General features: G+C 43.6%; 1 protein-coding gene across 1 annotated transcript; it reads left to right on the plus strand.

The window, feature by feature from the left end:
• Nucleotides 1-1,985: 1,985 nt before the first annotated feature.
• On the plus strand, nucleotides 1,986-27,719 carry UGP2 (UDP-glucose pyrophosphorylase 2). The gene is made up of 10 exons (XM_083832236.1): nucleotides 1,986-2,322; nucleotides 7,499-7,626; nucleotides 8,227-8,334; nucleotides 20,507-20,692; nucleotides 22,415-22,548; nucleotides 23,200-23,497; nucleotides 24,572-24,769; nucleotides 24,954-25,196; nucleotides 25,654-25,758; nucleotides 26,597-27,719. The coding sequence occupies exons 1-10, from the start codon at nucleotides 2,307-2,309 to the stop codon at nucleotides 26,702-26,704; spliced, it is 1,524 nt and encodes a 507-aa protein (XP_083688362.1). The 5' UTR covers nucleotides 1,986-2,306; the 3' UTR covers nucleotides 26,705-27,719.
• Nucleotides 27,720-27,883: the final 164 nt, after the last annotated feature.

Raw genomic sequence — 27,883 nt, forward strand, 5'->3', positions numbered from 1 at the left:
CTCAAGCTCTGCTTGGCCAGGTGGAGCACGAGAGGCCTGAGCAACCCTCTCCTCCTCACCTCTGGTGGTCTGTCAGCTACCAAAATCCTCCTGAGATGATTAACCAGACCCACAGGAGGAGTCACCACCCGGACTAGGTCTTCAACCACCAAACGGGCCCATGGTTTGTCAGGTCAGCACAGAAACCTCTGCAATGAAGCAATGCCAACATCTGGTGGCATCTTTGTGCCTTGGTAGGATCACTATGAGACTACCTTGACTTTGGTGGCCTTTGGTGGCCTCAGCTGGCCTGGGAGCGCAGTTATCTCACTCCATGGGGCCTCTTTCTGCTGCTGAAAGATCCTTCAAGGGATGGTAGCTAGAAACTTGGCCACAAGCAGCGTGACCCTGATTCCTCAGTGCTCCACAGCCACTCCATGGCAACTTGAGAGAACATTAACAACTTTCCTCCCCCTCCCAACCAATTTTTTTTGTTGTTGTTATTTCATTTTGTTTTGCCTTTTTTTCTTGTTTCTTAGCTACCCTTCAAGGGAGAACAAGCCCCCTTTTCCAACCCTCCCCTTGAGCCTTGTGTTGCACCAATTAAGTTGGATGTCTTCTCTGCTGTTCAATGGCTGTGGGGAAGTGGTTAGGGCTTCATAAAAATGGCACTGGGTGGTTCTTCGTTAGATGAACGTTGTGCCTTGCAGGCAAGTCTGTGATGATAAGGCTCATCAGATTTTGGATGCGCTTGTGTTGCCCCACAGGGGTCATGCCCAGCCTCGAGGGCTGTGAGCCCAACCTGGTGGGCACACAGATGTTTAGGTGGGCACACAGACACATAGGTGGGCACACAGATATCTAGGTGGACACAAAGAAATTTAGGTGGGCAGACACATATTGGGGAAATGGAGCCCATTTCAAGCAAGCAGCAAAATGGGGAATGCTCCGATCCTGTGACAAGCTTCTTCCCTCCCATCTTCCACAGCTTGGCTTCAGGCATTGAAAGGAGAAGCTGTATGCCAAGAATTTTAAAGGCTGTGTCCAGCAGAGCGAGCCAACACCTGATTTGCCCTTAATTATAGCAGTGAGAACGGGGCAGGGGACAAATGGGAGAGGGTGAGGAGCAGGCGATGACGAGGACAGGACTGGCCTGTCATGTGCCAGAGGCCATGCCTCAGCCAGCACCACATGGGCTGCTTGCGTGCCTGCATGCCGCTGGGCAGTGTGAAGGGAGCACAGGGGGAGCAGGATAAAAGCAGTCACCAAATTACACCAGAGCTTTTGTCGAGCCCCTATTCCTGTGTGACATGGGAGCAGCTCAGGGGGTCCCCATGACCACCTCCAGAGTTGTTTCTGTGAGGGGACATGGACACCTCGAGCTGCTGGCAGGGGACCCTGTGTTGGTATGAAAAACGGAGAAAAAGGGTGTTCATAGGAAACCTAACAAGAGGGGGGCGCAGAAAGCCTGTGCTTTCTGTGCAAACAGGAGCAGGTGAGAGGAGTGATGCGTGTGCTTGATTCACACAGTTCCCTAGGAAAAAAAAAGTAATAATAATAATAAAATAATAATTAAAAAATCTGTATTTGGGCAGCGGGGGGGGAGAAGAGCATTTGGGGGTGATGGGGACCCCTCAGCCCCACGCTGCATCTCCATTGATTAGAGCCCAGCAGCACCGACTTGAGGCAGAGGAACGCAGCCCCGCCTCCCCCCTCAAAACTGGCCAAAATCGGGGTTTCCCCCCCAAAAACCTTCCCCCCCCCCCTTCCCGCGCATGCTCGCCCCCGCGGGGCCCGCCGGGAAGACCCCGCCCCCTCCCCTCGCTCCCCCCGCCCCCCACCGCGCCGCAGCGCCCAGGTGGGTCCGGCGGGGCCGCGGCCATGGCGGCCGCTCGCGCCGGGGGGGGGGCGGGGCCGGCCGCGCGCCGAGCGCCCGCTCCTGAGGAGAGGGAAAATGGCGGGGGGGCGGGAAGGGGGGGGGTAGGGGGGGAAGGGAAAATGGCGGCGCGGGGGGCTCGGCCGTGCCCTGCCGACCCGGCCCGTCCGGGAGCGGGGAGGAGCCCGCCGGGAGCCCCGCGGAGGCGGGAGGCTCGGCCCGGGGGAGGGTTAGGGGAAAGGGGTGGTGAATGCCGGCGCGCTGCGGGTCCGCCTCTGCCACTGATGAAATTTAAATTGCTCGGGGCTCGCACCGGGCTGCGCCGGGCTCGGGAGGCTGCTCCCGGAGGGGACGGGGCCGCTGCCTTCCTCCTTTCCTCCCTCCCGGCCGGGTGCGGCTCCCTCGGGCTCGCCTCTGTTTTCCCTGCGCTCGCCTTTACCGAGGAGCGAAGATGTCGTTCGCCAAAGGTAGGCTGGCTCCTCCGCCGCAGGGACCTCGCTCCGTGCCCGCTTGGTTTTATTTCAGTTATTTTGCTCTTACTCTGTGCCGTCTCGTTTTCTCTTCCAGCAGCAGGCTGCACGGCGTGCCAGGCTTTCCCCCGGCAGGTGACGGGGCCTCGCCGGTGCCCGTCCCGCTCTGACCTCCGTGAACGTGTCCGTGGATGTGGACGTGTCTGTCTCTGCCGTGTAGCGGGCCGATGGCCCCTTGCCACGGCTGACACATGCAGGAGGCTTCCCCCCATTGCCTCTCCCCATCTGCCCAAGTTTTTGGAGGTCTGAGTGTGTTTCGGTATTTGCAGGTCCCTGCCGTAGGCTCCGGCACGCTGCCTCGCTCCCTGGGAGCGTATTGCCTGGTCTTGAGTTGGGAATCCTGCGTTGGGAAACGGGGAACCGGCCCGCAAGGGGTCATTTCAGGAAGAAAAATTACTTTGGTGCATTGCCGTGGCACTTCTCCCCCTCCCTCCCCTCCTTTCTGGTATTCCTAATGGTGCATGTGTGGTTTTCTGTTGCGGATTTCATGCCTGTAGGTTTTTTTGATATAAATCCATGCAGGCCTATCACTGCCTGTAGAAAAAAGAGTGGGCAATAGTAGGTCTTTTGCTATGTGAACTTGGGTCCTGCACAAATCCAAGAGCTTTTGCAGGCTGTGGGAAATCAGTTGCTCGCCCAGTGGATGTCCAGGACTGTTCAGCACTTGCTGTGTAAGTGCAGTGACAGTTTGTAAACGTCCTGTGACAGCTGGGTGAAACGCACAGCGCTGGTCAGGGGAAGTGCTGAAGTCACGCTGCTCACCTGGTGTCCTGAAAGTTGTCGAGACAAGCCCCTTCTTGCTGTGAAACGAGTGACAAAAATAGGCTCTGAAGCCTTCTTTTTAAGCGGAATTGGCTTATCTCAGCCTACTGCTGGAGGTAGCCATCTTGCAGGCAAGTGGTACTATGTTAACCTATGTAAAGATAAAAAACAGTTCTTAAAATATTGCCAAGGTTTTGACAACACTAGAACCTTTTTTAAAAAAGTACTTTTCCTAGACTGATAGCATCAAAACACGTTGCTGATGTCAGGTGATATTTTTAGCACAAGGATCAGCCTCTAGACTCAGAAATCGCGCTGTGTCTGAGCGGTAACATCGCAACCCTTGGTGTATGCAGCTGGCGAGGACAGCGTCCCGGGTTGCAAACTTCTGCATGAGCTCAGGGTAACGTGCTTCTCTGCGATGGGGAAAGGAGAGCGTGGCTAGGTTTCACTTCATGTATGCTTCGGTGCCATGTATGTTGACAAATTTTGCCTGTAGTGATAGGGAGAAAGAAGTGTGCAAATGCTAATTGGGTGTGCTGAGTTCTCAAAAATCAAGCAAAGTAATAATTATTAGTTTTGTGTTGGGCAGTGTGGGTGTCTGTGAGATTTTTATTCCTGTCAAGGATAAAAATTGCCTTGAACTTTCCAGTGGAGTCGGTGGAAGTTAAGGCATTCACTCTGTACCTTCAGCCCCGAGTTCAAGGATAGAGCATTTAAAGTTCAGCTGCATGTTTCAACTTACGGGCCAACCTTCCGGATTTTTATGCAAGTAGTCTGGCTCCGAGGAAATAGAAATAATTTTCTGGTGTAGCTCTTTCAGTGTGCTTACTTGGATTGCAGTACTAATTACAATTCTCAACCCTCAGCCCAAAAGATCCCTACATTTTCACGAGAGGACTTCTTGCTTGGCTTGTCCCGTGACTCCTTCCTGTGCCGTGACCCCATATGCTATGTACTAAGGCAGTGAGTTCTCTTCTGAGTGAGTTAATGAGTTCTTAGGGCAACAAAACTGAGCTTTGTGTGTTCCCCCTTTTAATGTAAAATAAAAGGAGGGCTGGCAGAAAGGAAATATGCTGCTGTTCTGTTCATGTGCAGTTGGGGAAGTCTGTCCCTTATTTTATTTCCGATGGTTCACAAAGATCTCCTTTTTAGTAACTTGATCTGATTTATCGTATATTGTTTTTTTCCCAAATGTCAGTTATAAAATCATGCACCATAAACCTAAGAATAGTGTGCTCTTTACCATAGTTCACAGTGTGAGAACAGTGGCAGGCTAACTGGGAGATAAGAGCAATGTAGAAATAAAGGCGGGGACAGTAGGGTTTGAGTGAAACTCTCCGCTGGTGACTTGATTAAAGGTCTTTCTGTATGACTTGACGGAGCATTTTCTGGTGAAGGCATTAAAATAAGTTGTCCTGGGTGGTCATTTTTTTTTTTTTTTGAAAACCCAGTGTTTTCTGGAGCCTCATCTATTTCATCACATGTTTCTGTTCTGCACTCATTCCTGTGTGGGCCCATCCCTTGTAAGTCTTCCACTGCCATATCCTACCCCTTTCTTCCTTCAGATGGGAGTTGAAGAATAGCAATCCTGTAAAAGTGAGCTTCGGCTGAAATCCGAGGCAGTGATTGCAATGTAGCTTGGAAGAGGCATTTCTTTTTAAAGGTAGTTTGGAAGCTTAGGGCAGCATGTCCCCTGGGAAGTCTCTTCCTGCAGTTATCCAGCACCCCTGCCTCCCATCTGGTTTTACAGAGGTGCAATAACTACTCTTCATTACAGCCTTAGGAAATTCGCCTTGCCTGTAGGAAACAACTGCCTTTAGAAATGCAGTCGCACTGGCTTTTCTACATCATTGCCATTACGGTGAAGAGGGAAATAAACGTTAACTCGGGCTGTTAAATTTAACAGCAGCTCACGCTAAAGAACAGTGGCTGTCCTCCTGCCATCGGTAGGCTGGAGTACATAAATACCAGCTTCTTCCCAAAACCCCGGAGGGATTTCCCTTAGGGAAGAAATCTCAGCAGGAAGGCTGGTGCTGAGCTCCTCGACGTTGGGACCCTCATGGCTGTTGGGTACAGCACTGAAATTCTTACCCCTGCGCAACAGATCCCTCCCTGCACCCGTAATACTTGGGTCAGAAGTGTGTTTTTGTAGATTCCAGCTGTGCTGGCTCTGTCATTCCTCTTTCCCCCAAACCATACCAGTATGGGCAGCACCAGCAACGCTCTCCCCGGGCACCCACGTCCAGGTGGGCTGGGTGAGGCCAGGCGGTCGTGGTGGTTGCCAAATGGTGGCCACAAGGCTGCGGGGTGGTGGCTCTGGGTGCGGACGAGGCGCGGGCCATTGGGCTGCTGCTCCACACGCCTTCAGCATTTGCTCATTAAGCCTTGGAGAATGCATTATAAAAAAAAAAAAAAGAAAGGAAAAGAACTAGGACGTTATCACATGTTTACTTTTACTATGCCTTATTCTTCTGGTTTGCTTCTGATATTGCTTAATCTCCAAATGCTCTTTTTATCTGGGAGATACGTGTCTTTTGGCCAACGCGAGCCAACAGGATCTTCCTGCTTACATGGCAGCCCGGGACGGTTGTTTGCTGGCTCTTCCTTAACAAATGACAGCCTCTGTTGAATACTTGGTATTTGCAGAGTTTCTGCTGGGCTGTGTTGCATCATATCGGGAGGTTCACATGTTTTACAGGCTGATGAGCTGCGAGAAATGGTTGCTGCTGTTGCTGTAACCCCAGCCCTGGGTTACAGCTCCTTGCAGGGAGGATTACAAACAAACATCTGAAAGTATCTTGTAGCTGTTGTTGCCTTGGAAGTTTAAACACTGTTTCCACGTGCATCAACTCAAAATGAGGGAATGAAAGCTCAGCACTTGCAGCAGTTCTGCACAAAAGTATTCAGGTGGTGTAGATCTAACATTTCTGTAGGAGGAAGTACTTTCAGCAAAGAGCTCTAGTGTTTTTACATATTTCACCTGGAAAGATAAGCGTAAGATGCTTCCAACTGTTACCTGTTTTTATTACCAAGTGAAGCACAAGATTAAAAAATGAACCTATTGTTAATTGTCCTATTCATCTTGTGCTGGCATTTCCCCTGTGTTACACCACGGCGTGTGCACTGCAGCACTTGCCTCTTTTTTTTTTTTTTTCTTTCCGTACCTGCGAAACAGTGCAGTCAGGAAAATGGCTTCTGTGGGCTTCAAAGCAAGGGCTCGACACTGTGACCGAGTCTGAGGCTGCGGAGTATTTTGCTTAAAAATACGATCAAAACCATAATGAAAATGAACTGCCCCTGGCTCTCCTAGGCATTCTCGATAGAATAGCCCTTTAATGCATGTCCCAAATAAGGAAACTTTAAACACGGCTGTCACTTCTAACTGTTTCCTGGCACTATCACTCAGTTCGTTTGCAAAGTTTCCTCCTGCCCCTTTTTTGTACCAGTATTCAGGGTGTTTCTAAAATTCCAGCTATATTTGGCAATACATCACTCTCTGTGTTATAGAGAAGCGATTACTCAAGGGATTTGGCAGAAATTAAATTAACTGAGGTCTTCAGAGAACATACTCGGAATGCCTTTTGGGAAGGCACTCACTTCACATGCTTTCTTCTGGAAAATAAAGCCAAGCTATCTTCCGTTTCTTTCTGTGAGGTGCTTTGACTATGGACTTCACTGCATGGACTGTTTGTGTATTTACTCTTTCACGTCTATGGAGCTTATCACTTTCAGAAGCAAAATAAATGCTGAAGTGATGGACGGACTATTTTTCCAGGTTGCTTAGTAACTGAAGGGCATGCTGTAGTGTGAAAATACTCATACGATAAAGTAAGGGAATATTTACTGGAACAAACAGAATATTGTGTGAAAATGCACAGCATAAATAATTAAAACATGTTTTTATTTGCTTCTGTGAACAGAAGGATGCCCTTGATCACAATGTTCTGCATAAAATATTTTTTTTTTAGTGAATGGCTTTTTCGTGTTTTTACTTGCTAAAGGATGTTGATGTGGTAGGACACGAACACTTTAGCTGCCTAGCAAAAAAAAAAAGTGTACTGCTGTGGATTTTGAACATTTCTTGTGACAGACCATTGATCTTCTGGAACTTTTTAGAGTTTTGAGAGAAGGTTGGCTGTTTTTTGCTCCCACTTTAAGATCTGTTCTCCAAGTTACTAGGAGCAAAAACTCAAGGTTCCTGGAGTGCTTGCACAGTAATAAAACAAGACTGGATTACACAATTTTTTTTTCCCTAAGAAATCTGAAAGCTGTCTACAGTCTAAATAAGCTAGTTTTCTTTTTTCTTTTTTTCTCTTTAACCCTTTTTTTTTTTTTCTTTTAATTTAAGATTTCAGCAAAGCCATGTCTCAGTCTGGCCCCTCACAATTTCAGGAAGTCATTCGACAAGAGCTGGAGTATTCAATGAAGGTAGAACTTGATAAGATACTTGCAACTGCACCTTCAAATGAGCTGGAGGTAAGAAGTATGATGTGAATGCAACCCAAAGCCTGAGAAGTTAGAGACAGGAAACAAGCAAATTTTATACAAGGGGACAAATCACAGAATAATGCTATCCTTATTTTTAACGTGTGCTCTAGTCATGTGTGGAAGAGTAGCCTGGTTACAGTGTCAGTAGGAGACTTTCAGTTGCATACAAACTGCACGGCAGAGTTATTACTAAGTGTTTAATCACCTTTAGTTATTAAAGGTTCTATATAATCTGTAGTGGATTACAGAAAGAGAGGGTAAAGCTGATACTGTAAAGATTTGGCCGAATTCTTATGGTTATAGTTTTGAATAAAGACTTGCCTTTTAGGTATACAAGGCTTTGGATGTCTTTGTTGTTTTTCTTTATTTTTGGCCCCTCCCCCCCCAACCCTCACTCCCATCTCGATTTTTACTGAAAATGAACTTTTGGCACCTTTTGGAATTTTACATTTTAGCACGTCTGTACTTCACGAGCTGACAAACTTGCTCTTGTGAATGTGTTGTATATCAAATTTGTAAAAATGCTTCCATGATAGAGTAGGTACACAATAAATACCAGTATTAATTAACATTATTTCTTCTCTGTAGCACACCAAAAATGACCTGGAAGGATTTAAGAAGCTATTTCATAGATTCCTACAAGAAAAGGGACCATCTGTGGACTGGGGGAAGATTCAAAGACCACCAGAAGATTCCGTAAGTTGCAATGGAGACACAGTCAGTAGGGGACATAAAACTATATACCATGGAATAGGTATAACTGCCACAGTTCTATAAAATCACATAGGACAACACTTTGGGCTCTAGCTGAGAAGTAATAATTTACAGACATATGCTGTGTGTGTTCCTGAACATCAGGTCCTGCTTAACATATGCATCAAGTTCTGCAGTGTTATTTTGTTAGCTGTTCTCTGAGCAGGGGAGCAAAGTGGGACAGATGCCATCTTACCATTTGGTACCTTCTCTGGAGTGACTGGTAACTTTTGTTAGAGGGGAAGTAGGTAGGACTCTTGTTGTTCCCCTTTCCTTCCTGCCCATGACAGAAGGTCGCGCATCTCAGTTGACTGTTTCCAACAATCCATTCCGCTAAATAATTTGAAAGGGACATATGGCAAGTGGGCTGGGTTATATAGCTCACTTAGCAACTTCTGTAATCTACAGCAGCTCTGTAAAAGTGAGGAATCTGAAACTTGTAGTTGACTGAGGGTTTTTGAGCATCATTTTCTAATGCCATCTCTGGTGTTGTAACTTATAACCTGCTACTTGAGATGTTGCTGAAAAAGCACTAAACATTTTTTTCAGCAGTATTTTATACTGAAATAAACAATTCCTATTAAACTTAACCTCATTTGGTTGATTCATCTGCAGCCCGGGGCTGTCCTTTGACTCTTGCGTAACTAACGGTGTAGCTGTGCTATGAATTCTTGCTTTTCCCAACGTCGTAATCTTGGCATATCCTGAGACTTCTGTGTCCTTACACATTTGTGGTCTCTCTTAGCCTCTGTGGTGATTCAATCAAGGCTCTGTTTGCAACTGAAAGACAGGCTGGCCAGTTACTTCCAGAACAGATGCAGCACTGCTTTCTAAAGCGTTGATGAATGATGCTGTTTTAGAGCAAGTATAGGGCTTTTTCCAAGGTTGAGTGTTTTCTTTAAACTTCAAAAACATGTGATGTCTGTCTCTTCTGTACTATAACACTGAACGAACTGTTGCTTTGGGGAGAAAAAGCCACCTTGAAGGAAGAGGCCAAGGTGAGAAGTTCTAGATAACATTTTATAAGGAAGCCTGCAGAAAAGGGGGCTGCTTTCAGTCTAGAGAGGGGTGAGGCTCTAAGGGAGTGATGACTCTTTTGAATATGTAAAAAGGTAGCTGCAACAATCAGTGAACGGAATAAGCTGTTCTCTGTGTCAAGATAAGGCCTGGGATTAAATTACAGTAATTTGATGCAAGTGAATAGGCTGCTTTGTGGAGAGGGAGAGCTATTGTCTGTCCATTTTTAAAGTTTTGCATGCTTTCAGCAGAAAAAAAAAATCAAGTTCTGTAAGTGACTGAAAATTACTGGGCAGGACATCGGGAGCAAATGTCAAACAGGAGGAATGAGACAACACTGAAATAGGTTGTTGGAGATTCCCACGCAAGGCAAGCTGTTTAAAAAGATGGTCTAACTTAAGGTCAAAAAAGGCTGAAAGGAGGGCAAGTTTAGAGATGGTATCTCTCTTCTTCCTTCTAGCCTGTGCTGGCTCATCCTCGTCTGTTTCCCTTAGCTAGGAAGCAACTTCTGATCAAAAACAGGAAAAAAAGATGCATCATCCTGTTGCTTTGGTTCAGGTGAGATGTGTGCATGTTCTTAGATGAAATTGTGCTTCCTAGCATGAACTCCAAATCACATGGACTCACAGAAGATGTCACAGAAGAAAGATAGGGAAAAATACCCTCAAACAAATTTCCTTCCCATCCCCCCCAACTGTAAGGGTTTCATTTCCCTGTCCTACTCAAAACCTTCTTGTATTTATCCCAGGTCCACCACCTCTATAATATATTCATGTTGGGACTGTGGAAAGTGAAAGGTGTCCTAAATGAAAGTGTTTTCAGGTGACCTGCAGAGAAACATCTTCCAAATTATTCTTTGCTGAGGGATATGACTTGTGGAATTATTCGATAAATCTTGATTTCTTTACAGCCAGAACTATCAATCTTACTAGTAGATGAGAACATTAGGAACTTTTAAAAGGGATGAAGAATGATAACTTTTAGAAGGGCTTCAGAATCAAGTCTGCAGTACTAACTTCTTTGGAACAGGTATCTCTGAAATATATGCAGATTGAGTGCTTTTATTCAGCTCTCATGGAGTTTTCATCCCCTAGCTATAAAAACTTACAGTGCACTCTCCTCCTGGTCCTGTGAGAACAGCACAGAGAATGTTACAGGCAAGACTCTTTTGGAAAGCTGGTTGGTAATCCTGTAGCTGATATATAATCTCCAATTTTGATGATATCATTTTATGAGGTGGGGGTGTGGGTGGCAGTGGGGTTCACAGCTGCTTTTGAGAATCTTGTGCTACAAGTAGCATGGTCTAGAGAGGAAAGACTTACAGTCCCCAGAGTGAGTTGATTTGCCTGTGATTTTTCTGGGGAATTGGCTTGCTGCTAGATCTGTCCAAAGTATCAAGAATTCTGGCATGTGTAATCTTCAACTGCCAGCTAGTGAAGCTCAAAGTATAAGTTTAGGTATATAGGTGCATGTGTGTATGTATACACACATACACTTATATATAATATATCTATATACATACAGGTGTACGCGCACACGTGGCTGTATGTATGAGCACACAAAAACATGCCAAAGATTTTAACAGCTTAGAGTTAATGACTAGTTCACTGCATTTTTAGGCTTTGGCTTTTAGTTTTCTATTTTGCATAAGGCACTTCTGAGTTTCACGTTCAGTGGGAAAGGTGTTCCAGGCTTTTGTGCAATGCTGTGCTGCGCAGGAGAAGAATTTCTGATCAGACTTCCATGGGTCACTTAATGTTTTATCCATGGTACTTGTTCTTGAAATGTGGTGTTCTGTTCTGAAGCATCTGCTGACAAGTAAAGACTCCTGTCAGTAAACCGAAATGTAATTGTGTTGTAATGTTCCCCTCTTTTTCTCTGCAATGGGAGATTTTATTCCTGAACTCCATGTTTTAGTGCAGCAACTAATACTGATGGGCAAGCAAGTTGTAGGCTCCAGACGAAGATAACGCAAGATTGAACCCATTTCACGCTATATTGGTAAACTTCTGACTTGTTTTTTCCTTCCAGATGCTCTCCTTCTATATGTCCAAAGGCTTACAGTGATAGCTGGCATAGTTAGGACCCATTACTGTTACAGTCTTCAGAGAAGAAAGTGCACTTAGAGTGCTGGTTAACGAGGAGGAGACGAGGTAAAGAATGTGGACACAGCAAGTGTAATTTAATCTTGTTGATGTAGATTGCAGTGATCTGTTTGTTTGACTTGGAAGCAGTAGCAAAGTCATGGTGGGAGGCCTCTGAGGGAACAGCAGTGAACAAGTTAACCTCAGAGCAGCAATGCAAAACCTCATCAGTGAGCTAAAGAGAGCATCCAAAGCAATCTGAGTGTGAAAGGAGCATGTCTATTATTATGATTATTTTTTTTTTACCCAGTGCTTGGATTCTTGTCTACAGCTTGTGTTGTCATCTCAAAGAACTATATCATGAAGGAAAAGAAAAAAAAAAAAGGCATGCTTTTAATCAAAAGTCAAATGTCTTCCTGATCCTCAAATCTGGAAGCAGGTTTTAAGGGTTCATTCAGTGCTATTTCCATTTAAACCGTCCTTTGGTGCTGAGTAAATATTAGCTTGTTTTTCTGTAGCTACATATTGACTAATATGGGTGTATTCCTTTCCAGTCTACCCGTGATGATGGCCCAGATGCTCATTTTGTCTCTCTGGCAAACTGTTCCAAACATCCTTGCAGTAGGAGTATACTTCTGAAATCAGTTAGTCACACTCCCAGTGTTGCCTCATACAGACTGTTCCAAAAATCACTTCTGTGACATTGTGTGCAAAACCAAATGAAGTTAGATGTTATGGTAGCAGAATCCCTGACCACAATTTTGAGACATGTCTCAAATGACTAACACTGTAGTCATGCGTCTGTAAGCCCTGTCATTCCTGCCCATTTTTGTTCCTGAAGTATTTCCCTATCAGCACTCGCTTGTCAAGTCCAGTGTTCCAAACCCTTAGAGCAATAAGTGATTTTTATTACTGTGGAGCACTTTCTGCTCTTGTGTATACGCTTAGAGGTGATGAGGCAGTTCCTCTGCATATTAGAGCCTACGTGTGGCTGGAACAGCTAAGTGGTGGCGCCGACACCTAGCAGGCCCGATGCTGCAGGGATCCTGCTGGAATTTGAATTCCCGACGTTTGTTGTTCTCTGAATTAAAGACCCTTCAAGATCCAGGGCTTCGTTGCCAAGTTGTCATTTCCAATACCTGTGCCAAAAGGAACTGAAATATTTAGCAAGGCTGAGTTACATATTTTGTGTTGGAGCTGATGCAACCGCAAATGAAGTACATGCTTGACAGAGGCCTGGGTGGAACTGTTAACTGCATCAGGATCGGGTTTTTACTCTGAGCTTTCTGCTTAAGCTCATTTCAGACACGATAGTGAAGACATAGGAGGGGGAGTTGGAACTTCAGCAAAGGCAAATAATTTTGAGGCAGTCTGGCCCTGAACTGAGCGGCAGACTTTCTTCTTTTTGGAGAGCTGTATTGGGCATGATGCAAGAAGAATGTAGTAAGACTTTAAAGGTGAAATCATATTTTTGGCTTTTCAGACAGCATCTGAACGCTGTGGGTGTGACTCATGTCCCACCTGCTAAATGTTTAAATCCCCTGGCAGCCTAATACGGGGTGGTATTGACCTTGGAGTAGACAGGAGGTACTGGCAGGGAGTGAGGATTTAGCTGCATTTCTCTTCTGAATGGTGCCCAGCGCCAAGTATAAATCTCTAGATCCTGTTTGTAGTGAATTGTTCTTTAAGCTTTCTGATGCACCTTCAGCACATTAAATTTGGGGTTTATAACCTATTTGTTAATGAGAAAAACAGTTGCTTTTAATGATGTCTACCCAGCCTAAACACAACCTCTGTTGACAAAACACAGCAAGATTCTACTTTTTGTATGCTTCTGTTCCTGAGAAATTCTAGAAGCTTTGGAATTAAGTTCCCACCTGTGTTCTCTGTGAAGTGGCAATATGGTGTGTATTTCTGGGAGCAGTCTTACAGTCACAACATGTGGCTACCCTGGCCCTTGAGTAACTCATTTCAATATTGACCTTTGGAAGGCAAGGGTCTGTAGGTACAGAATTGTAGGGCTCAGTGTAGTTACAGATTTAAAAAGAACAACAACAACAACAACAACAAAAACCCACCTTCATAGTTTGGGCAACAGTCTTTTTAGATAAGAACTGAGAGATTGCCTGCATATTTGCTAATTCTTCTCAGTGGGCACTTGGAATTGGATATCTGCTGTCAATTCCTGCATTCGTGACCCATTCTGCTCTATCAGCTGTCCCTGCCTTTCTGACAAATCTATGCTTGTAACCTTCAGGATGTTTTATCTTCTGTAGTTTGTTCAGATGCATCCTGCACCACTGGAATGCTGTATCCACGTCCTGCCTCTTCCATTTGTTCTACATGTTCCCTTTTGGAAGTATAGCAGAATAAATGGAGTGTGGATAGAATAAACCGACTATGAACAGATGGTATTCCTGAACGGATGTGCAAGTGGAATAAAAGCGGGATTGCACTAGACCAAAAAGCTTCAGTTCTGTCTGATTTTTGCATATCAACATTCTGCAAAAACGCTTCTGTCAAAGATCCTTGCATAGTAGCTAGAAGATTGCTGAAGAATTTTCTTGTATGTAGTTTCCCGTGTAGTGGGAAGGAAAGGGTTGTGTGAGATGGAAAGGATTTTGTGTTCTCCTGCATGAAAATCCTTCTGCCTCAAGTTCAGAGTTGCCTCTGCTATTCTTGTCTAGCACGGCTGTAGCAGTGGTAAGTTAGTGCTTAAGGTCTTAAAGTAATTTATACTTTTATGAGAGGATGGCACAGCTGGTGAAAATGGTGATATTTCCAGTTGGAACTGGAATAGCGCACGTTATTTGTATCCTTCCTCTCTCTATCCTCCCATATCTTCCAGTTAGCAATGAATTTCCTGTGAAAAAGGTCCCATTTTGGTGAAGGTTCCTTTGAATTGTTCTAATCTCTGGGTCAGTAACGAGCGGGTGACCAGATCTGCCATGCAAACACATTGCTGTGGCTCATCTCTAAGCTGTGGTTTTGCTCCAGGTGTTACTGGCTTTTGTGATGTTCAGCTTCTCTCCCTCCCACCTGCTTAGCTCCTAACAGCCTCAGAATACGCTCACCCAGTAAGTGTGTGTGGCTGTGTCATGTCAGTGCAGCAGGCATCCTGCTCTCAACTGGTGGGAACAGGTGAAGTCTTTTTGTTTGCCACACAGCCCCGCCAGGGAATGCTGAACTCATCATGTGGAAAGTCTGGTGGGTGCCGTTTTAATAGATCGCTTTGTGATGGATACAGTCAGGGCTGCTGCCATCGCTTTGGTACATGCTATTTCAATTGTGTCGACATGCTCTGTTGTATGAACAGAGACACCCAGAGATGCTAAGGCATTGCTGAAGCAAGACCAGTCTAGTGTGTGCCTTCTTTTGGTTGCAGAGCTCTTCGCTGATAACCAGTTGCTGGAGCTGTTCTTGCCGCTGTCTTTGTGCAGTGTTTTGCCTGGGTCAGTTGCCTCAGCTGTATGCAGCGCGGGCCATGCAGGATCTCTGGGGTTGCTGATGATGAGCTCCATAAACATGTAGTGTTCAGTGATTATTTTCAGGTCAGCTGTAGCTGACTGGCAGTCCCTTGAGGCATGATTACATGAGTGATAAAGTTTTCACTTTTGTTGTGAAGATCGCTGTACAAGCTTCCCATTCAGTAGATGTCATAATCCAGCCTTTTTGCCCAGCTAGCAAAGGTATGGTACATATAATCTCTTTTCCCCTTTCCTCATACCCTAAGTAGCTGACTTTCCTAGTCCTTGTTTCCTAGTCTATGAAAACATCTCAGTGTTTTCAAGAGACTTTTCTGTTTCAGAGTGTGCCTGCGTGTGTATACCCAGCACACGTGTAAGCGATAAGCCATGTATGTCTATGTTCTGTTTATTTTCTTTTTTCTAAATATTAGTCTCCTGGTTTTCTTCATCTCACTTCCTGGAAGAAATGAGCCTCTCAGCTAAGTTATAAATAAAACAACTCTGCAGACTTGAAAGCTTTCTCTGTCTTAATTTAGCTGAATATTGCCAGTCATAAGTTTCCCGATGAAGGGCAGTAGTGTTCCTCTGTAACATAAAGTGCTTGTGTGGGCAATCTGAGATGGTCCTGTACGAGTCTGTTCGATGTGGGTATTTAGGAAGTGGCTTTGAAATGATGTTTGTCTAGGCTGCCACGGCTGCCCCGACTTAGTAACCTTCCCATCCTGGTATTCTTTGGACAGTCGAGGTTTATGCATGTGGCAGAGTCCAGGACAGATGCAAGTGACAAGTATCAGTAGCTTTGTAACCCTTGGGTTGTGTGAATACAGCTCAGGGTTATGGAGAACAATTTCCCCTTGCAGGGCAGGAAGGACAATATTTGAGAATGTCTGGAGATTTGTGGGCTCCTGCCACACACGGGTAGGTCCGGTTTCTTGTTTGACAGCTTGTCTCCCTTAGGAACCTGCTGCAGTGGATCTGACTTCCCCTCTTGTCCCCCACCACTTTTGGTGTGGGGGAATAAAGAGTAAAAGCCCCGTTGAAACAGTGCAACCATTGCTGCCTTGGGCCTGCTTCCATTCCTTCTTTACCCTTCTAGCAAGCAGGAGACATCAGGACTCATGTGTGGTGCGTCTTTGATGCAGAGAACGTGCTACTGAAAAAACAATTTGACAGCTACCAGTTTGTTTCCAGACACTTTCCCTGTGTAATATTATAGTTTCATGCAAATGTACGTGTTCTTGTTTATTTACCGAAAGTACAAAGTACAGATAGACTTTTTTTTGAAATAGTTTGTGGGTTTTTTAGACTTTGAATTTCTGCATAAAAAAGAAAAACAAAAAAAAAGCGTAGTTATATTCAGATCACTTACCTGTTGGACTCTTTTTTTTTTTTTTTTAATCAAATGAAACCCACTTTAAACAAGGAAATGGTAAGACAAAGATCTACCTCTGTGCTAAAGGAGCACTGAGACTACATTGACCTGTGGAGGTTATAATATGTTAAAGTCTTGTTTCCAGTTTCCTCTAAAAACACAGATCGCTTCCTAAGCCTCCAGACAAACAAACTCATTCTGTAGACCTCACAGGATGGCTGAGCTCCTGACTTGACAGGCACAAACCCAAATTTAAAAACAAACAAACAAAAAAAACACAACAGACCATTAAGAGTGTATTCCCCAGGGCACAGTATTGCGGCGCAGGCTTGGTGTGGGCAGGCTCCCTTCTGGGGAGGCCACGCATGCATTTGGGCTGCACCGTGGTGGGGCTTTCATCCCGGGGCTCTGAGTCACAGCTGAAGTGCTCTGGAGCTGCGTTTGGCTGCTCCCAATTCTGCTTATCCTGGGTTATCCATCTCTTAAGCCTTTGCTGAAGTTGGACTGTGGAGATGCTTCCAAAATCCTGCTGTTAAATTTAAAACGCGAAGGGGAATGTTTTGATAAGGCTTAGTGGTCTTACACTGGTGTACCGGTGCTTTATTTCCTGGTATTTCAGGTCTTTTACCCTTCTGCCCTGGGTCTCCATTCATTTCTAGCTGCCACCTTATCTTCCACCTTCCTCCCTCTTATCAGCCTCAGCTGTCTCTTTCCTTACTTATTTCAACCTTCTGTCATCTTGGGATGATGCAACTGAGCATAATTTATAACCCGGAGGCAGCAAGCTGTGCCACGCTTTGGGGTGGGAATAGGCTGCAGCTAGCTAGCACGTAGGGGAGGGCATGGGCAGTGTGGTTGGCTGGGGAGAGAAAAAAGCAAGCCAAAACGGGTGAGTATTTCCCTTCTGGTAACAGCCTCTTTTACCCTGCCTGTGTTTCTTGGAGTCATACATGGCACGTAAACTGGACACTGTGTGACTAACTGTGAAGATGTGGTTGTGATTGGAATGGTAGTTTAATTTCTTGATGTTGCCAGATACCAAATCTTTTTTTTTATTTTTTTTTATTTTTTGTGTAAAATGAACTCTGTCACACCCTTACATGAGAAAGCTGGAGTGGAAAGGCTTACCTTATTGCTTCCCAAGTGGTCAGACTGAAGTATCTTTTGGTTGCGTTTTTGATTTATAAAAGGAGCTTGCATAAATTATTCATAACAAATTGTAAAGTTACCACTTTAAGCCACGTATTTCAAACTGTCAGACTTCTTAAGTAAGGGATTTTGGAGACCTGTTTTAAGCCAGCTGGTTAACAAGGAAGGAGCCCTTTATTAATCCTTCGTTCAAGGCAGCAGAAACCCAGAGCAATCGTTTTAGTTTAATATTCCTTTTTATGGGGGTTACTTTAGACATGCATTTTTTGTTCAAGTGCTGTGCTTGATTTCATGATCTTACGATACAGAATCAATATGAGAAACTGGCCGTCAAATTGCTGGGACCCCTTGAACCCTTGTTTGAAAACTCTCTCTTAGGTGCGTGAATCAAATGGTGGTGCCATAGGTACATTTCTAGGGATTAGAGTTCTGGTTATCCTGAAGTTAGTGTTGGACTCAGTGTCTGGTCTGACAGACCGCCCCCCCTTGTCTTTTATTGATGAATATAGATTTTTCTGACAAACCTGTGTGCTTATTAATGACAAAAAGGCATATTATTTCTACTGTTATCACTCTTTTCGGATTAAATGGAAAATAGCATGTCAACGTCACCTGCTTTGTTTAATCAGCTAATTTCTCCTGCTAAGGAGAACTTGGATGTTAGCAGATGACTGCAGCAGTGGTTGTGTTCCTTCTTGCTGCCTGAGCCACGATAACGCTGTTTACCTTCTAGCTGGCTTGCTGGGAGAGTGAAATAAAACCTGTCGAACTACCATGTCTCTTACTGTGACTTAACTGGAAAATGGAGGTTTAAATGCGTATGATTTTCCTTTTCATTCTTACTTTTACAAGCAAAATCACATTTATCTTGAATGCAGTGATAACTGTAGCACTCGGGATAGTTTGTGCATTACTCATAAGGCTCCTTGCCTTACCCATGAGGCTGTCTCAAGGGTTTCTGGCATAGGGAACCTCTGTCGCTTTGAAGCATGGAGAAGTACAGTTAAGCCTGAACTTACATGTTGGCTTGGAATGCAAGAACTTGGTAAAGAGCATGTAGATGGAAACATTCCTATCTTTCATGTGTTGGCTAGATCTTAGCATAGAGTCATGAGCGAGTCTGGATGTTACCTCTTTTCCTGGGAAGTGTGTAGGCTGGGGGTACTGAATTCCCAGTTTCTGCTGTGTTAGGAAACATTGAGAAGGGTCACACCTGCCAGAAACAACCAGAAAAGTTCCTGCTAGTTGTGCAGAAAGTGGCTTTTAAAAATCACATTGAAGGAAGATAATTGGTAAGCTTATTGGACAAACCTCTTGCTTTTAGTTGTATTCATTTTGATGAGTGTGTATCACAAAACTATTGAAACTTGTCTTGTTCTCCAGTAACACTGCCCACTGAGCCAAAAAAAATAAGTCACAACGTTGACATATGGTTTTCTGTTCAACAGCTAGTGTGTTTCAACAAGGAACCCAGTGCTATTCTTATAGATATTTAATCTGTTTTCGTATTAGCTAAAATATTTGAGTGAGGGAGTAGGGCTTTCAAGTCCAGTTAATGTCTTGCTTTTTTGGAGCACGTCTTTCGGCATTGGGAAACATTTCTGGGTAGAATGTGTTTAAGCAGTTGCATCAAGATGTTCCTCCCGGGCCAGTTAACACTGTTTGAGTAATGAGAGTTTAGTTAGTCATTACGCTGCAGCTTGTGGAGTGATCTTATCTTTAAATATATACCATGAGCTTTCCAGATCATGCAGAAGGCAGAATTTCCCTAATGTGAGGGATCCGCTCTAATCTGCCATCTGTGGCCTGCTGGAATTGCACAAGTTTTCCTCCTAACCTCCCCACATCCGAGTAAGAAATTTGACTCTTGTTCCAGTGCAACGTGAATTTCCAAGGAAATTCGGGCCTGACTTGCCTGAAGCAGACACAGACTTCTGAAAACGACTTGGTATGTGTTTGTTTTCGGAAATCAGCTGTGCAATTTACAAATCCCTTATCAGAATTACAATCATTTTCTTGCTGCTAGAATATGTGCAGCACTGAAACACAAAGGCTTTTCTTCAAAAGGAAATCTCTGTACGGGCAGGCTAAAAGATGATTGTATTGATTTTGCTGGCATGATACCTATCGTTGCACTACTACCTTTGTTTCCTTGACTTACGTGCTTTGGACTGGGGAGAAGCAATGCCTAATGGAAAGCATGCTGACTTTCATTACAAGTCTGATTTTGTTCTCTATCCCTAGCTCTAAACATAGCCCATACTCTGTTTTTAAACCTGTAGGATATAGCTATCAGCGAAGTAGAAGGCTTTCTGCAAGGTTTGAATGCATCCTGAAAATATCAGGATAAGAATTAGGAACTTTCTTTATTCCTTCCCATCTTCTATTTGGAGAGATGAATTATTATATTGGTCTAGTAATTTGAATAAATATTACTTCAGACTGAGTCAAAGAACCAACCTTTTGCCAGGAATGTTGTTTCTGAAAAACCCTAGTGCAGTGTATCAAAAAAAATCTGCCGTGACTTTAGGTTGCTCAAGGAACAAAAGTTATGTCCAGTGTGCGGAGCCTGCACTCTTAAATTGCATCCTGACTGAAGGAGGACATCTTATGGGGAAGGGAGTTAGATGAGTCACAAAGAGACCCCTTCTTCTCCTGCAGGACAAGAGGAAGCTCGTGTTAAGCAGCATAACTGGGCTGACTTCTTCCGAACCCCTCTTCACCATCAAGTCAGCTCCCTGTATCTGGAAGGAGTAGACTGAGATGTGTCTGGATGAAGCTGATGGTGACTTGTCTTGCAGAGTCTACAGAGCTTCTCTAGAGAATAGGTTATGGTGGGAACAGATCAGGTTATTTGTATTGTACCAAATCCAGTTGTTGTACACTCATTTTACAAATGTTCTGTAGTTTCCTAGATCATGTATGTCAATTTTGGTATTGCTACCAAATTTGAAGTTTTGAAAGCTTTTAGGAGAAAACAATTTCCTTACAAATATGTGACTTTTTGAAAAATTTGCTTCTTACAGATCCAACCCTATGAGAAGATAAAGGCTAGAGGGCTGCCTGATAACATTGCTTCCGTCTTGAACAAGCTGGTGGTTGTGAAACTTAATGGCGGCTTGGGCACAAGCATGGGTTGTAAAGGCCCCAAAAGCCTTATCGGGGTGCGGAACGAGAACACCTTCTTGGATCTGACTGTGCAGCAGATTGAGGTAACTTTCGATGTGCTTTGAATATTGTTGTGAATGCTTTATTTGCGACCTACTCTGAAATCACCTTCACCTAGAGCTGAAGTCCTTGCCAGTACAGAAACACTTTCCATTAGAAATCTGATCTCAGTGAACACACGGCCCAGGAAGTGGTCCTACTTCCCCTTTTTGGGCGAGGGGGAGTTTGGATCCAATTCTTGATTTACTTTATGAGCTATGGTCACTGAGTGTGCTGGGTATCTGAGTTGTACTTTGGGGTAGAGCCTTCCCTTTCTACACAGGATGAAGCGAGGCACACTGAGCTTCTGTATGAGCCTCGAGAGAGGTCACAGTGGAGGCCTGCCAAAAGAAAGAGGGAAAGGGGGCCTGGTCTCAGAGCTAGTGGTGAAGCAGAGAATTGCTTTGGAAAAAATGGGCACTAGTGATGTGCAGCACATGTGGATAGAGGGGACGGAGCAATCGGTGACTGAACTCTGTCCTCTCTGCACATGTTAGCACAAGTGTAATTCAGCCTGTGCGCACCAACCGGAACAGTGGTGGTTGTGTCCAGCAACACAAGGGACCAAATTGTGGAGCTGGCCTGGCGTGGCTAACGCCTGGGCTTGCTTCCGACTCCTCCAGGTGCAGGTCTGAGTGTAGCTTTGTTCGTGTGCCTCGGATCAAAGCTCTTCACAGCAGCTCGGAGTTCCTTCTCAAATTAAAACCCTCATCGTGGAAGTGATTGCTAGGATTTTCCTCAGAAGGAAGAAATGAAAGTAACAGCTGCTGGTGTTGGGAGAGGATGTTTCAGCTTATGGTTTTAATGCAGGATATTCCTCTTGCAGCAGGTATTTAAGATGGTCATTAAAGTAGGAATTTGGGTGTGCTTGTTCCATGGTTTTTAGAACTCCAACCATTTTTTGCCTCATTGTGTTTTCTGTTTGGAGTGACTATCTCATGTATGCAGGAGAGTCCTATACATGACTTAAATTTATGTCCAACTAATGCAGTCCTAATCCTTCACTTTTGTGGGTGCTTCCTCAAAAGGGTTATGGTATTCTGACTCCCCCAGAGGTTAATGATCCCAAACATTCCCCAACAGACAAGAATGAGCTGGTACACCAAGTTTTCAATTCAATTAAAGAGTCTTTTCTGCATGTTCTTTCGGTGGAACACACTTGTGTCCTGTTGTTTTTTTCTATTTTTCCTTTCCTGTGCTGAAAATGCTCACATGTGTTTTAGTTCAGTTTTAAAGATGCCCAGATAATTACCATTGCAACATTTCATCCCTTATGTAGTTGTGATAATATTTTGTCTCATAGGCTGACAAAAGGGCTCAAAACTGCTTGCTGTGCAGAGAAGTTTTTGCAACCTTACCCTCACAGACTTGAATAATTTTGGGGAAAGCATGCCTTTTGTAATCAACAGTAGCCTAAAATTTAAAAGAATATTTTTGCAGCGTCATGCTCTTTAAATTTTGAATCTTGAAGCAGATTTAAAAACAAAGATTAATTATACATTAAGTAATGGGTCTTATCTTAAATACCTCACTGCTTACAAGGATTTGTTTTCCTTTACTTGCTTTATTGTATATTCTATTGGTGCAAGATTTTTTTCTCTTTTATCTAAAGGATAGATAAAGCAGACTGAAAATAATAAGTGTATTTCCTTTTTCCCCAAAATCTTAGGTGTCAGGAGTTAAAGCTAAAAATACATGCTGAATTTACCATTTCTTTCCCATCTCAGCACTTAAACAAAACCTACAACACCGACGTTCCTCTTGTTCTTATGAATTCCTTCAACACCGATGAGGACACAAAGAAAATCTTGCAGAAATACAGTCACAGCCGTGTGAAAATATATACCTTTAATCAAAGCAGGTATCAAAAAACTTTTCTACTTGAGGTGAAAGGAAACACTAGCTTGCATTTTCTCATATTCCAAATAGTATGGTGTTCAGTTTGAGGTGGTAGTAGTATCTTCTATACTTATGTTCAATCTCATTTTTTGAAAGACTGAAATGTCAGGGGGTTAAGCAGAGGCAAAGGCAATGTGTTGAAGAGGGATGCAGGGTGGGGACAGGCTACAGTTTCAAGAAATGGATGTAATGAAGTGCTGGATGCTGGCCACTTGGTTCCTGAATTTGCTTTTAGGGTGGATACCTGGGCTCTGGAGGGAGACAGAACGTGGTTTCCTTATCAAGAGAAAACTTTTATCTAAAGTGGCTGATGGTGTTGCAGGTGTACTTGGCATGCTCTGAAGCCCTGGGTCAGAGGAATGCTGCTTTACCGCATGGTCTGAGAACTGTGGTTTTAAATCTGTGAATGAAAGATTGCATTCTGCAACTTCTCAGTGATAGCTGAGTATTTGGACGGTGCTTCCAGGGCAGAGTACTCACACTAACCTAGCAAGCATAGCATCAAAAGCAGCATGAAAAAGCCCAGGGAGCTGCACCTGAACTAGTGCATTTTTGTTTTACTTTGTGCTAGTCTGACACTGGCAACAACTTAACAAAAATGTTGTCTTCCCAGGTATCCTAGAATTAATAAGGAAACTCTGCTGCCGATAGCCAAGGATGTATCTTACTCGGGAGAGAATACGGAGTGCTGGTATCCCCCAGGCCACGGAGACATCTACGCCAGTTTCTATAACTCCGGTCTGCTGGATAACCTTATTGGAGAGGGGAAGGAGTATATTTTTGTATCCAATATAGATAACTTGGGAGCCACTGTGGACCTTTACATTCTGAATCATCTTATGAACCCACCCAATGGAAAACGCTGTGAATTTGTCATGGAAGTCACAAACAAGACCAGGGCAGATGTGAAGGTAAATGCCAACAGTTGTGCAGCGTGTCTGAGTGCCCGCATGTTGGTGCAAATCTGTGCCTCTTGTCTCTTCTGTATGCATGAATTCAGACATACATTAAATCTTCTTATAGCTATTTCAGGCACCATTTAACACATCAGCTGTGATCTCATTTGAGATGCACAAAATCAGCAAGTTTATGAAGTTTTAATTCATGGAACAAATTGGATCTAGCTTCTGGGCAACAGCAGACAAGGACAGCCTGGAGTTGACTGATTACTGAAAACAAGTAATTTCTGCAGGCCGTAGGTCACAATCTCCTTACCTTCTCCGAACTGTCACTTACACGTGGGAGAAGTTTGGGGATGGTAAAAGCACTGCACGGCTGGGATATAGCAGTTGTATCGCTACTGACTGAAACCTCTGTAAGCTCCTTGTGCAGCTGTGAACGCGTGCATTATGCAACACAGCTTGTCGGGGCTCCAAATCCCCTCCTGCCCCAGCTGCCTGACTTCGCACAAAGTCCAGGTTTGACAACTTATCAGATATTTAGGGCTCATATCAAATATTCCTAGTGAGTAGTAATTTGTCATGTAACAGAACTTTACCTTTGCTCTTTTAAGTATGAGGATGGAGGAAACGTGGTTTTCCCCGCTAGTTGTTAGATATCAAGAAAGGTCTGACAGTCCTGTAACCCCACAGAAATGCACTGTAAAAATACAGGGCTTCATCCATGGAGAGTCAAGGTTGTCCAGGAAATGGTGCAGAGCTAAAAGACTTGATTTAAATTTTGCTCTGTAATCTAGCAAACTGCTAGAAGATGATTTTTGACAAAAGCAGCACTTGCAGAAGATTCTCAACAACTTTCACTAACAGAAGTAACTGTTCTAGAGTGCTGAAACATGATCATTTAACAGTTCTGACTGTAACTTAAACACTCTCTATAATTAGTAACCCAGTAGCTGAACACAAGTAACATGTTTTCACTGAGGTTCAACTTTAAATGGCACCAAAGCAGTGCATGCATCTGGGGTGGTGGCTTCTCTGTTGGCAGCTCATGAACAGGACTTAAAACTTCTTCTTTTACCCCTGCAGGGTGGGACACTTACGCAATATGAAAACAAGCTGAGACTGGTGGAGATAGCTCAGGTCCCAAAAGCACACGTTGATGAATTCAAGTCTGTGTCAAAATTCAAAATATTCAATACGAACAACTTGTGGATTGCTCTGTCTGCAATTAAAAGGCTGCAAGAGAAAAATGCTATTGACATGGAGATCATTGTTAACCCAAAGGTAATCAGATAGGAAGATTTTAGAGGAAATGGACTCAAAAATTTGCTTCTGTGTAACTAAACGAGGACTGCTGCCTTCAAAAAGGAGCCAGTCTGTTGGTAAATGCGGAACTCTGAATTAAGCTAGGCTCTAGAGCCGAGTGTCTTTACCTGCTGGTTGTGCTTACGTGAGTTCTCTCTTCCAGACCCTGGATGGAGGTCTGAATGTTATCCAGTTGGAGACTGCAGTTGGTGCTGCTATTAAGAGCTTCGAGAACTCTCTGGGGATAAACGTACCTCGTAGTCGTTTTCTGCCTGTTAAGACCACGTCCGATCTCCTGCTTGTGATGTCTAACTTGTATAGCCTTAATGCCGGATCTTTAACAATGAGCGAGAAGCGAGAATTTCCGACAGTGCCTCTTGTCAAACTGGGAAGCTCTTTCACAAAGGTAAACAACTCCCATAATTACACTTCTGTTTTATCTCATGATATAAAAATACAGTCCATAGCAATAAATAAGTGAGATTTACTTTATCTACTTCTGCCCATCTTGCTTGCTTTTACTCTTTGTAAAGAATTGTTAGGCTATTAGAATAATAACTGCTTAAGATGTGTATGTACTGTTCTGTTTTCTTCACCCTGTCAGTTAAGGAAAAGTAAAGGTGAGCTCGGTTGCATGCGGTCTTTAGAGCTCACCCAGCTTTGATGGGATATTGCCCTTACTGTCCCTTGGTTGTAGTTATCTCAGACAGAAATGACAATACAAATTTTGAAGTAGCAACATTTATAGTTGTCAGACATAGATTCCAGAAATACCTTTAAAAAGAGTTTTCAAGAAGCTCCAATGTTTTTCTTAGTCTACAAAGGGATTTAAAACAGTCTGTATTCTTTCTTCCCTTCAAAAGGTTCAAGATTACCTGCGGAGGTTTGAAAGTATTCCAGATATGCTGGAACTGGATCATCTCACAGTTTCAGGTGATGTTACGTTTGGGAAGAATGTTTCATTAAAGGTGAGTTTGCAAGCAGGATGCTCTTGCATATACATGACTAATCTCTGCTACTCTGTAAGAAAACCAATCCTAAGTCATCAACTTCCACTGGAAGCATTCCTAAGAATTAAAAAACAACAGAAGAGCCTGCAACAAGGATTGCAGTAGTCAAATTTGAGCCAATATTGACCCTTCTGAATGAGGACAAGGTGTTACTAGGATAGGTGGCTTTTCTGTACAGTTCTAGCAAAAGCTGAGTTTTTTCTACAAGTACAGACCACTGAAAACACCACAGACCTGGTGACTCTGTGTTCAAAACAATGCTTGCGTCTTTGTACTTTACCAGGCATGTACCACCTTGCTTCCCAGGCTGGCTTTACAGCCATAGGCCCGTTTTCATCAGTTTGGGGTTCTTGATTTATTAGTAAACATTGGAACTCAGCAATTTAGTTTCTATTTCAGATGCTTTCTTAGGATCTGTGGCGCAGCACTTATGTATATTTGCCTTATAGCCATAATGGTGAGCTGCATTACCAGCTAAGGCAGTAACATTCTTGCACATAAAAGCAAGCAGGCATGATAGATGCTTGCTTTATGTGATCCTATCTTTACAAGCAGGGTTGATAACTTAATCTGATGGTATCAAGTATGCTGGTGTAATTACAATAGTTCCAATATTATTGCTTATTTTAAACCTTTGTGCAAAAAAAAAAGGCTCTGTAGAAACAGTAATTCAGTTGAAGCACATGCAGGGTCTGGCTGTTACAGCCTCCCAGCAATGCTGCTCTAACTGTTGACTTGGAACGAGCTATCCTACAGTAAAGTTTCTGACTGCTTACTTTCGTCTCCGTGACTCCAGGGAACAGTTATCATCATTGCAAATCATGGTGACAGAATTGACATCCCCGCGGGAGCTGTACTAGAGAACAAAATCGTATCAGGCAATCTTCGGATCTTGGACCACTGAGTCGGTGGAAGGGCATGGCCGGTTCTGTAGGCTGCTGTACTAAACCAGCCTCGTCACGGAAGAACCTTTTAAGCATTAGAAATAAGTACACAGAGGGCCTACGCTTTGTCATCTTCACAGTACCCTGCAGTATTAATTTAAAATTAATTTCTCTTGCTTATCTTTTTAAGCAAACACATAGCGCAATGGATGTGCGTAAGTAATGTTTCAGTCCTTAAAGAGATTCTGTAACTCAGTTAATATAACCTTGAAGTGCAATACTGTTTGTCTTGAGGTAAGATGGACAGATCTTCTTTGATAAGAAGTTAAGAGGCTTGCCTCTAACATTTATTAGTTTTGAATTGCTTGTAACCGCAGAAATAAAGCTGTGAAGCAATACATGTGGGACATGGTTAGCTACTCATGCAACTTTTTTTAAATGAAGTGTAAATGGCAGGCACAGTTGAAAAAAAAAACCAAAAGTTTCACTACTGCTAAATGGGCTGTTAAAAACCCTGTAGTTCATGTGCTCACAACTCTCCCAACCTATAACCCTCTTTAACCCCCACAACTGACAGGTGGGATTCCTATCACGATTATACTGTACGTCACAATACTGGGGTAAGGCTGTCAATACCTCTGTTTCTGTATTGTGAGAGAGTGGGCATCGCTGATGTTCCAAACTCACCCAAAGAATCTAATACTTGAGAAAAAGGCCTCAGTATCCACACGTGGTGTTTGCTTTTCATATCCCATTTAAGACTGGATCACCCATTAGTATCTTTATCCTTGATCTGCCCTCTCTTTCAATAAATGGATTACATCACGTTGACTCTGTCCATGTTCATATTGTCACAGCCACATGTTAATTTATCTGCTTTTGACTCATTTTTAAATTTGTACAGGAATTGAAATCCCTGTCCTGATCACTATTGATTTCTTAATGTTTTTCTTGTATTTACATGCAGACAATTTATTTTATAAGCTTAGTATAACACTGGTATGTATCATTAAAGAAGTTGGTCTTTAAAAACAACTCTGATTTTATAGCTTTATTTTGACTGACAATTAGTGACATCTGTTATGCTAACAGATAAGCATGCCTGTCTGAAGAAACCATAGGCGCACACACACTATAGACCATTCCATCATACATAATCATCACAGGGTTAGGCACTCAGACTATGCTTAGGTAAAGAG

Source organism: Anser anser, assembly GCF_964211835.1.
Source record: "Anser anser genome assembly, chromosome: 3".
Lineage (NCBI taxonomy): Eukaryota > Metazoa > Chordata > Aves > Anseriformes > Anatidae > Anser > Anser anser.

What these genes read in the sequence shown, in the direction of transcription:
- UGP2 (XM_083832236.1), top strand. An exon ending in TGGGAAGCTCTTTCACAAAG is followed by an intron (nt 25,197 to 25,653) that starts GTAAACAACTCC and finishes TCCCTTCAAAAG; the next exon opens with GTTCAAGATTACCTGCGGAG. An exon ending in GGAAGAATGTTTCATTAAAG is followed by an intron (nt 25,759 to 26,596) that starts GTGAGTTTGCAA and finishes CCGTGACTCCAG; the next exon opens with GGAACAGTTATCATCATTGC.